General features: G+C 47.5%; 1 protein-coding gene across 1 annotated transcript; it reads left to right on the plus strand.

The window, feature by feature from the left end:
- The first annotated feature begins 1499 nt into the window (after positions 1-1499).
- LOC136539147 (stress enhanced protein 1, chloroplastic-like) lies at positions 1500-2456 on the plus strand. Its single transcript, XM_066531088.1, has 2 exons — positions 1500-1784; positions 1899-2456. Exons 1-2 carry the CDS (start codon positions 1533-1535, stop codon positions 2001-2003), a joined length of 357 nt encoding a protein of 118 aa, XP_066387185.1. The 5' UTR covers positions 1500-1532; the 3' UTR covers positions 2004-2456.
- The last annotated feature ends 9280 nt before the right edge of the window (positions 2457-11736 follow it).

The following is an 11736-nucleotide window of genomic DNA, read 5'->3' on the forward strand; positions in this document are numbered from 1 at the left end:
GTCCAGTGTCTTCACGGACTGTTTTGCTCTAGATTGGGTTTTCCGGATGTCCGGTCCTGATCGGATGTCCGAACATGGTCATTACTGCTGGGTAACGATCAGATCTAAGAGCGATGGTATTTATATCCCCCCCCCCCCCCCCCCCCCCCCCCCCCTCTCTCTCTCTCTCTTCGGCCTACCCCTTCGTTACCTTAAGCTAAAACACCCGAGCGCCATTACTCCTCTTCTCCTTCTCTCCCAAACCTTGCTTTGACTTGAGCAATAGCCAGGTGTTCGAAGGGGCATGTCAAACGGCCTCGCGCAGCTCACTGACTCGATCGTCGCTGAGGGTTTCAACGCTCTGTCGCTGCTCCCGACAGGGGCTCTAGCATGACCTTCTGACGGTCTCTCTCTGGTCGCTCTTCTATCTAAAGTAATAGCTTAATTGTACCGCATAGCTAGTGTCAGGCCCCTTTCTGTGATCGGGTGACTCCGGCAGCTCGCCGGGGGTTCATCACCATGGTGTAAAAACTACTATCACTCTTAATGAAAGATATGCTAGGCACGTTCTCAAAAAAAAACCAAGGCGGCTATTCATCATAGCTGTTTCCTTCTTGAAACAATTGAGGACTGAACTGAGTGATACCACGGCAAATAATCTGATTGTACACCTGATTACTCAGCTTGCAACTTGCATACGTTGATCGATTAGGCAATCGACCGCAACACATCAGCTTAGATCTGAACGTGTTGCCTTTCTTGAGGATTTTGAATTGTTTGGTTCAACAAAAGTGAAGAATATGTTTCTCCTTTGTACTTGGACATCTAGTGATGTATCTGCATCTAGCCATGACATTAACGAAGAGCCTACATCTTTGTTACTTTCGTCAATCCTATAGAGGGTGGGAAGAATGGCAATGCAGATGCGGGATATACAGGTAAAAGCTCCATTCCATCAGCTAAGTCATTTCCCTGTATGGTTCTCAGTCTCACGACGGCGGCTTGCAATGCTTCAGTACGATTTCATCAGCTTTTGGCTCTGATGAATCACTAACCTATGCTGATCGTATACAGTTTTCTGAAGGATTTGCTAGGAAACTTGTTAGTGGTATGTTAATATTCCTATCTTGGTATTGTTCATTATCGTTTTCAGCATATAGGACGTGCATACATATTCAGTATCGTATTGCTGTTGTAGTTTCTGGTTTCAGATGAAGTCAAGCAACTGGCCGAGGGGTTCCAGAACAAGTTACGTTACCTGATTGGTGCCCGAGAAATTAAGCCTGTTTAGCTGATGATTCCTGTGGTTGTGGGAGAAAAACACTGTACCATAGCTGATAAGTTTAAGCGAACGGGGCTATTAATTGAGCGTTTGGATGGGTCTGAACTGAAACAAGCGGGACGAGGACTGAGGAAAGGCGGTCAACACTCGAGGCCTTGTGCACGTGTCAGACGCAGTGCAGCACGCATTGGAGTATTGGACGGCAGACGATAAAGCACGGCGCGCCACCACGGATAAGAATCCAGAAGCTTGCGCTCTCCCGTCTCCACCCATGGCTCATCCCCTCCTCTCCTCCGCGCTTGTCTGTTCGCGTCTTCTCCCTGTAGGGAACTGCGTTCCCCAGCCCCGGCTGTGCGTGACGTCAGCACGCCCCGCGGGCGGGAGGGTGAGGTCGCTGAGCGTGAGGTGCGAGCAGGGAGCCAAGGGCGGCGGCGGACTAGACGTCTGGCTGAGCCGCGGCGCGATGCTGGGCTTCGTCGGGGCGGTGACTGTCGAGCTGACCACCGGCAAAGGCGTGCTTCAGGTGTGGGTCGTCTTTCTTGGCTTCTTGCTTGCTTCTGCTGACAGAGAAAGTTGATCCGTGGCATTGTCTGCCTTTCTCATGGTTGGTTAACGGGCTAATTTTTGGCTGCCGCAGAATGTGGGATTGACCGCGCCGTTGCCGGCGGTGGCGCTGGCGCTCACCGCCGTGGTCGGCGTCCTCACGGCCTTCCTCATCTTCCAATCCGGGTCGCGGGACTGATGAGTGAATTGTCAGAGCTGCCGGCACCTTCCTAAGTCCTAGCTCCCAAGAAGGCACGCATGCATCTGTCTGCCAGAGTCTACTGCTCTGTATGTCTATGCAGTTTGTTGTGTTCAAAGAAAGGGAACGCAGAGGAAGTTAGAGGAGTAACACAGTGCGAAAAAGATTAATTTTTACCAGATGTGTTTTCAGTACTCTTCTTTGAAGGAGAAAATTGCATTTTGGATCTGTTAAAATGTATAAGGTCTATATGTGGCTCATGAGACTCTTCATCACAGCAAAGGGCTAGGGTTTGACAAACCTAATACATCCATCCACGATCTATTTTTTTATCCCTCCTCTCTTTGGCCAAGAGTCAAGAGAGTGGCCATTGTCAGTTAAGGGGCTATATGTATAAGCAAATTTTGCTGTGAGACACCGTTTTTACGAGTACTTGGCTAATCACCACCGCTATTCGTAGTGTTTGCTGAATACCGTTATAAATGTCAGCTTATTTTCTGCTGGACACCGTCACTGCACGTATTATTATAATAATATAATTTTTAGTTGTGTGGAAGAGATAAACGCGTTTTTTTAAGGTAAGAGATAAACACGTATGGTTTGCCCTTTATCACCCCGAAATGGGATGGTTGGTTAGTTAGGACCAGAGCCGTCTTTTGTCTCCGCCCACCCGCGAGGCTGAGGCTGAGCACGACCTCGAGGTGTAGTCGTGGCCGTGTGCCGAGCTCGCCACCAGCTTGGCGTCCGCAGGGTCGTCATGCACCTACAGGACCAGCCCAATGCCTCTGCGTCCATGTCGGCCGCTGATGTCACTTGCAGTGGTCTGACATTGTGGTTGGCGGCGGCGGCAAAGCGCGGCGCGGGGAGGAGCAGGATGAGGAAGCAAACGTGGTCAAGGAGGTACATGGCGTAGGCGTGCACGAATGCGGAGTGGTCCCACGACGCTGCGTGCACCTCGTCGTGGAAGTAGAGGAGCAGCGGAAGGACTGGCTTCGATCACTATGCGCTGGCTGGTGGGGGTGGGGCAGTGCAGCTCGCAGAGGAACCGCGTGGCCTCACCCTCCCTGTCCTCAAAGGCGCAACGGCGGCGAGGCGGTGCAGGAGCACAAGGCACTTGGTGGCGACGACGTAGTCATGGGTCCAAGAGAGGCGGCGGACTAGGGAGGCGATGCAGGCAGGTGCAGCGCCCGTGGCGAATGCGAGGCAGAGCACCTCCTCCGCATGGCGGCCGTTCGGTGGGAGGTGGCACGCACGATGGCCACATTGAGGTCCAGCGCCAGGGCAGCCGTTACCCGCGATGTCGATTGTCGTCTGGTCCTTGACCACGAGCAGTGCCTTGCGGATGGACATGGGCAGAGGTTGCAAAAACAGCCTGGTCCTGTCGCGTCATACGATGGTACAACAATTATCTTATAGTCCCAATTTTTAACTCATGAGGTGGTTGTTCGATGAAATAATGATGTCTAACTCTCGGCCCTCCCTCTCTCTCTCCTTTCTATGCACAAAAATCCTATGTGACATCGACTGTATAGTTATATTACTAGTGAAATTTTACGGCGCATGGAAATAATGAGAGCCATCCATCTCCTTAGGTCTAATGGTTTAAAAATAGGAGGAACCAGATGGAAGGAACTTAAGTTGTGGGCTGAAACCAAAAATTACGTGGACCTAGAACTGGTTTCTAATTAAATTTGGAGGGTATAAATGTCTTTGGAGCTGAAACAAGCGGGACGAGGATTGAGGAAAGGCGGTCAACACTCGAAGCCTTGTGCACATGTCAGACGTCTATGGTGGGGTGCCTTTGGTGTCCCAGCATAGCAGGTCCCAAGCCCTGGTAAAAGAGGAGGGTTATGTTAGGCATGGCGAGCCAATGTAAAAACTTAGCCACTTTTATGGAGATGAAACCTAAAAGAATCCCATTGGGGCGTAACCCTCTTAGTGACGTGCCATGTTAGAACTCGGGTATGGTGTTAAATGAGCAAGGGCCGGGCCGTCACCCTCGTGAAGCGCCGTGTCGCGATCTAGGCACGATGTCAAGTGAGCAAGGATCGGGTTATCGCATCCTTAGTGGCACGCCACATCAGCGCCCGAATGTGGTACAAAATGAGCAAGGGTCTTCACACCTACCTCAGTGGGTGTGAAGGGTAAGAAAGCTAGTCGAGCCAACTAGGATCCGTTTAGGCAGCTGGAATGCAGGGTCCCTTACATGTAAGTTAAGAGAGTTAGTGGACACAGCGGTTAGGAGGCGTCTAAATATCATATGTGTCCAAGAGACTAAATAGAAGGGGCTGAAGGCGAAGGAGGTGGACAATATTGGCTTCAAGCTCGGGTACACAGGGACAACTTCAAATAAAAATAGAGTAGTAGTTTTGATTGATAAGAGCCTCAAGGATAGTGTGGTGGAGGTGAGAAGGCAAGGGGATAGGATCATCTTAGTTAAACTTGTCATTAGTGATATGGTCTTAAACGTAATTAGTGTGTATGTCCCCCAAGTAGGACATGATGAGAGTGCTAAGCGGCTTTTCTAGGAAGACTTAGATTGCTGGGTTAGAACTGTCTCTAGTAGCGAGAAGCTCATTATAGGAGGTGATCTTAATGGCCATGTAGGTACATCAAGTGTAGGTTTTGAGGCGGTTCATGAGGTTTTGGATATTGTAGTAGGAACCAGGAGGGAGAGGAAATCTTAGACTTGCTATAGCTTTTGATCTGATGATAACTAATACTTTCTTTCATAAGAGATAGTCCCATTTAATGACCTTTAGTAGCGGCTAATACTTTAGTCAAATTGACTTCGTCCTTACAAGAAGGTGGGATAAACAAACATGCGTGGACTGTAAGGTGATACCTGGAGAATGTGTGGTCACTCAAAAAAAGCTGGTGGTGGCTGACTTCCGGTTTCTAGTGTAAGCTCAAGGGAACAAACAAGCTAGGGTTGCTAGAATGAAGTGGTGGAAATTAGAAGGGGAGCATCAAAGGTCTTTAAGGAAAAGGTCATTGAAGAGGGCCCTTGGAAGAATGAATGCGATGCAAACAGCATGTGGGAGAAGATGGCAACATGCATTCGGAAGGTTGCTTCAAAGGTGCTTGGAGTGATCAAAGGGAGCGGATGCAACTCGAAAGACACTTGATGGTGGAATGAAGATGTGCAAAAGGCTATTAAGAAAAAGAATGAGTGCTATAAGCGCTTGTATCATGACAAGTGTGCAGACAACATAGAGAAGTACAACGTGGCAAATAAGACTGCAAAACAAACGGTGAGTGAGCAAAGGGGCGGGCCTATGGGGACATTTACCAATGTTTGAGCATGAAGGAAAGAGAGAATGACATTTATAGGATGGCTATGGCTCATAATAGGAAGACAAGGGACTTCAATCAAGTCAAGTACATAAATGATGAGAGGGAGCAGCTCTTGGTGAAGGAGGATGAGATTAGACATAGATGGCAAGAGTATTTTGATAAATTGTTCAATGGTGAGAATGAAAATACCACCGTTTAGCTAGACGACTCATTTGATGACACTAGTAGGTGCTTTGTGCGGAGGATTCAAGAAACGAAGGTCAGAGAAGCCTTGAAAAGAATGAAAGGGGCAAAGCGATGGGCCCTGATGGTATCCTAATCAAGGTGTGGAGATGTCTTGGGGATATAGCTATAGTATGGCTAACCAAGATGTTCAACAATATCTTTCGATCAAACAAGATGCCTGAGGAGTGGAGAAGATGCATATTGGTACCAATCTACAAGAACAAGGGAGATATCCAAACTTATACTAATTATCGGGAAATTAAGTTGATGAGCCACACTATGAAGCTATGTGAGAGAGTCATCGAGCAGTGCCTGTGAGGAATGACACAGATATCAACAAACCAATTTGGTTTCATGCCCGAAAGGTCAACCACAGAAGCAATCTTCTTAATAAGACAAGTTATGGAGCGGTTTAGAGAGCAGAAGAAGGACATCCACATGGTTTTCATTGACTTAGAGAAGTCTTATGACAAGATACCAAGAAATGTTATGTGGTGGGCTTTGGACAAACATAAAGTCTCATCAAAGTACTTGACCCTCATCAAGGACATGTATAACAATGTTGTGACTAGTGTTGAAACACACGATGGTAACATAGATTACTTCTCGATTAAAATTGGACTTCATTAAAGGTCAACCTTAAGCCCGTATCTCTTTGCCTTGGTAATGGATGAGGTTACTAGGAACGTACAAGGGGATATCCCTTGGTGTATGTTGTTCGTTGATGATGTAGTATTAGTGGACGAAAACCAAGCGAGAGTAAATAGGAAACTAGAGTTATGGCGGCAGACCCTTGAGTCTAAAGGTTTTAGATTGAGCAGAACTAAAACCGAATACATGAGATGTAACTTTGACAGAGCTACACAGGAGGAGGGAGATATGAGTTTGGAAGGTCAAGTAGTGCCTAAGAAGAATACCTTTCGGTATCTAGGATCGATGCTATAGATGGATGGAGATATTTATGCGAACATTAGCCATAGAATCAAAGCAGGGTGGATCAAGTGGCGACAAGCTTCTAGCATTCTCTGTGACAAGAGAATACCACAAAAGATAAAAGGCAAGTTTTATAGAACGGCGATTAGATTGGCTATGTTGTATGGAGTAGAATGTTGGCCTACAAAGATTTGACATGTTCAACAACTGAGTGTTGTAGAAATGCATATGTTGCAATAGATTTATGGTCACACAAGAATGGACCAATTTCGGAAAGATGATATACGTGATCGCCTAGGGTTAGCACCAATTGAAGAAAAGCTTGTCCAACATCGGTTAAAGTGGTTTGGCCATGTCCAATGGAGACCTCTAGAGGCACCAGTGCATTGTGGAGTCCTAAGCCAAGCTAATAATATGAGAAGAGGTAGAGGAAGACCGAAATTGACATAGGGAGAGACAATAAAAATATATTTGAAAGCGTGGGATATACCTAGAGATCTATGAATAGGAGTGCTTGGAAAGCAGCTATTGAAGTGTCTGAACCGTGACTTTGGGCTCTTGGTAAATTTTAATTCTAGTCTACCCTAATTTGCTTGGGATTGAAAGGCTATGTTATTGTTGTTTTTGATAAATGTCTCGGGAGCTGCTTCTCTTAATAAAAAAAAAGGGGGAGCTGTTCTTTGAAACGCTGATGAGCTTGTCAAAACTGCTAGGCCGTCGAGGGAATCTCCGGGCTATAATGCTTGCTGCAGCCGGACACGTCGAGCTGCCAGGCACTCATTGTCCAGATGAAGTCGCCGGTGGGCTGCCAAACGATAGTGCGGATGCGGCCTTGCTTGATTTTCATCGTGGGTCACATATGCATGAGATGGTGGTGTCGTTCTTACTGCTCATGACGCACACACGGCCGCCGGAGTTAGACATGGGGCTATCGTTCATCACCGTGGCTGTAGTTGCTACTCATCGCGCTTCACACCTGTGCAGTACGAATCGGAATCATAGACCCTCAAGCTCGACACCAAGCAGACCCAAGGGAGCGCCGGAGCACGTGCACCGTTAGGAGCAGAGAACATGATCAATTACTACCGAAGACGGCTTCTTTGTCGAGTATCCCAAACTTTGCCAAGTATTTTTTATCGGACACCGGTAACGACAAACAAATGGCACTCGGCAAAAAGAGGATTTGCCGAGTGCCGAACACTCGGCAAAAAATAACACTCGGTAAAGACCAGGTTTGCCGAGTGTCAAACAATAACACTCGGCAAACGGCCGGCAACCGCTGTTAATCCTTTGCCGAGTGTCTTCTCCGGACACTTGGCAAAGAGGCTCCTTTGCTGAGTGCCATTTTTTGACACTCGGCAAACCATATTTTTTTCACTTTTGACCTTCAAACTTTTTCTGTAGTCCTCAGACAATACCTAGTACTCCATGTTCTAATATGGCACATTTCTCGGATTTTTTTCTATATTTCTTTAATTTATTTCATTTAATTGAATTTTCTTGGATAATTCAAATTATAACCGCTAATCATTCGAATAATGAAAAAAATAATATTCATATTATTTAGTATAATGTGAGGCCGTATCTAGGAACAGACCACTAATTTTGAATATCTTGTTTACGAAACATAACCACGAACTTTCGATCGAGTTGTTTTTAAATTCTATAAAAAAACAAACGATGACCGAAAATCATGAAACATGTCAAGAAGTCAAGATATCATATGTGGAGGCTGTGATAAAAAATTGATGAGGTTTCGCGTAAGTTATCACGTACGAGCTTGCAAACCGCAGCCTCCATCTTGACATCTTAACAAGTTTCATGATTTTCGGACTTCGTTTGCTTTTTATAGAATTTAAAAACAACTCGACCGCAAGTTCGTGGTCATGTTTCGTGAACAAGATGTTCGAAATTGGTGGTCTGTTCCTATATACGGCCTCACATTATACTAAACAACATGAATATCATTTTTCCATTTATTTTTTTTAATTATTCGAATGACTAGCAGTTATAATTTGAATTATGCAAGAAAATTTAATTAAATAAAATAAATTAAAGAAATATAGAAAAAGTCCGAGAAATGTGCCATATTGAAACATGGAGTATCAGGTATTGTCTGAGGATTGAAAAAAAACTTTGGAGGTTAAAAGTGAAAAAAATATGGTTTATCGAGTGTCAAAAAATAACACTCGGCAAAGAAGCCTCTTTGCCGAGTGTCAGGAGAAGACACTCGGCAAAGGAGTCTCTTTGCCGAGTGTCAGGACCTATGGCACTCGGCAAAGATTTTTTTTAAAAAAAATAAAAAAACCCCTCTTTGCCGAGTGCCTGGCCAGGTGGCACTGGCAACAAATTTTAAAAAATAGAAAAAACTTTGCCGAGTGCCAGATCGGGGGCACTCGGCAAAGAGGGGATTTAACCTCCCGGCCCAGCCGGCCCACACACCGCACGCACGCACACACACAGGCCCGCGCCAGCCTCGTCACGCCCCCGTGCTGCCGCGCCCGCCCTGGCCCGCACCCGCGCCAGCCCCACCGCCGCCGCCCGTGCTGCCCCCCGCGCTGTGCCGCCGGAGGATGAGGAGAAAGAGAGGAGGAGGAGAGGAGGAAGGAGGAGGAAGAGAAGGAGGAGGAGGAAGGAGGAAGGAGGAAGAAGAAGGAGGCGCCAGCCCCGCCGCCGCCCCCGCCCGCACCCGCGCCACGCCCCCGTGTTGCCGCGCCCGCCCTGGCCCGCACCCGCGCCAGCCCCACCGCCACCGCCCGTGCTGCCCCCCGCGCTGTGCCGCCGGAGGAGGAGGAGAAAGAGAGGAGGAGGAAGAGAAGGAGGAGGAGGAAGGAGGAAGGAGGAAGAAGAAGGAGGCGCCAGCCCCGCCGCCGCCCCCGCCCGCACCCGCGCCATCCTCGGCGCTTCCCCAGTCGTCGCCTTGTCCACGGCGCCGTGGCCCCTTCACCACTGCCGCCCTATGACGCCCACTAGGTATGCCCTACCGTCGTTGTCGTAGTAGTATTACTAGTAGTTGCGGTAGTAGTAGTGGTAGAGTAGCAGTGGTGGTAGTCATAGGAGTGGTTGTGACATTGTTATATATATGTGGTTGGATATAATCTTGTGCATATCGGCCATCGTGTCGTTCATATATATGTTCATGTCGGCCATCGTGCCGTTGGTTTTCTTGCAGGTTTTGGAAACCTCACCGTGCAGGGGAGGTGCTACCGAAATTTTGTATTGACAGTTTTTTGTTTCTTTTTTGTAGAGAAGAGCCCATCGGAGCGGAGCCGAAGTACCTCGGCGACCCCGATCACCTTCCTCGCCGCTGTGGGTCTACCAGAACCACACCACGGCCCCGCTAGCCTGACTCCACCGCCACCCTAGGTATAACCCCTCTTTCCATATCATGGTCGTAGATCACGTAACCCAGTTTGGCATCTCTCGTTCGAAAGAGATACGGTAGGAAATATGCAGATATTTTCATATCTAAAACCGTATCTGTTTCGAATTGTCCACATTTTTTGGACAGCCCACGGATGCATAGGTGGGGTTAGTTTCCATGGTCTGCTCTGATCTGAGACAGAGTTTCAGCATCATCTCTCTATTATTTTCTGAATACACAGTCTCCCTGGCAGGATGTGTATTTGGAGAACAGCAGGGATGTGCTGCCGAAATTGTCTCGGATAGGAGTAGAGCATGGAAACTAACCCCACATACGCATCCTCGCGTGGTATTAGGACCTATCCTCACCTATTAGATAGTAGGAACATCGTGTAGATGCAATTGATGTTTATATTACTCGTCGCTATATATGTTAGAGGATGGAGGACCGTGAGTGGATGTACACAGGCCGCGCAAGTCAGGGTCAGGTCACCAATGAATGGATCAACAAGACTGATGCTTTCTTGGAACAGGCATTTGGCATGGCTGCTAAAGGAGCAAGTAAAATTTGTTGTCCCTGTAGCAAATGTGCAAACAGGAAAAGACAAACGAAGAAGGTCATGGGGGACATCTTTGGAAGAATGGATTTATGGCAGACTATACCCGGTGGGTCTACCATGGTGAAGCCGATCGTATGAGAGAGGAGGGTGTGAGACCACGCGTCGAGGATTATGATGCTGATGCGGGGGTAGCAGACATGTTAAATGACTATCACGAGGCACAGTTTGCTGAAGGACGTATGGAGGAGGAGCTAGAGGCAACTGCAAAGGCGTTCTACGACATGTTTGCCACGCCACAGAAATCCCTTCATGGCCAGACAAAGGTTTCTCAACTGGATGCTATTGGACGCATAATGGCGTTAAAGTCCTAGTATAGCCTGAGTCGAGACGCCTTCGATGGTATGTTGACAGTTATTGGCAGACTACTTTCGGAGGGTCACCTTCTACCAAAGAGCATGCACGAGTCACAGAAACTCCTTCGTGCACTTAAGATGTCGTATGAGCAGATACATACTTGCCCAAAGGGGTGCGTCCTATTTAGGAAAGAATACATGGAAGCAAAGTAGTATCCAAAGTGTAAATCCTCTAGGTTCCTAGAGGTAGATTCCGGTGATGGCCTGAAGAGGCAACTTGACATTCCTGTGACAATCCTACGGCACCTTCCGTTCATACCGAGGATCCAACGGCTATACATGACCAAGGAATCCATGAAATAGATGAATGGATACATCATGTTTGTATGTAGGATTTCTTTAGATGCTAGGACGGACATGAGGCCAGGGCGGATGCGGTGGCTACCAAATGCTGCAAAAAACTCATCATGGACATGCATTATGAGGCACGTATCTAGGCTGTCATAACTTACCACGGGACCGTCCTTGGAACGAAGGTCACCAAAAGGGATGCAAGATCCATGACGCTGACCCAGGACCAGTACCTATAGGTAAATACAGAACATTAATACTGATTCCTTTTGAGATTAAGTAGGCTTAATTTCATCTTCTGATATGTCATGTACTTGATGGCCTATAGATGATTCCTTATTGGTGCGCCGCGCATCCCCAGTGCTGGGAATAGATAGTGGACAGGTGGTGCTCACGTGAGTGGGAGGAGACGCACAACTTGTGCCAGGAGCGGCGTTTGATGATGTCAGGTGTAGCACACCATCAAGGCAGCTGCAACCTTAGTGGATACGTAGAAACATGGGTACGCAAATTCATTTATTTATTCTAACGCTCAATTCTGCATGATTTCTAATCATCTTGCATTTTTTCTCGCAGTTGGCGTCACATGGTGGCCAGCTTTGCTCCATCTTCAAGGCATTTGCTATGGCCCACAAGGGCAAGGCGACATCC

This window comes from Miscanthus floridulus, chromosome 2 (genome assembly GCF_019320115.1).
Source record: "Miscanthus floridulus cultivar M001 chromosome 2, ASM1932011v1, whole genome shotgun sequence".
Lineage (NCBI taxonomy): Eukaryota > Viridiplantae > Streptophyta > Magnoliopsida > Poales > Poaceae > Miscanthus > Miscanthus floridulus.

Coding starts and splice junctions, on each gene's coding strand:
- LOC136539147 (XM_066531088.1), top strand. CDS start 1,533: ATGGCTCATCCCCTCCTCTCCTCCGCGCTTGTCTGTTCGCGTCTTCTC. Junction 1,785..1,898: donor CCGGCAAAGGCGTGCTTCAG/GTGTGGGTCGTC, acceptor TGGCTGCCGCAG/AATGTGGGATTGACCGCGCC.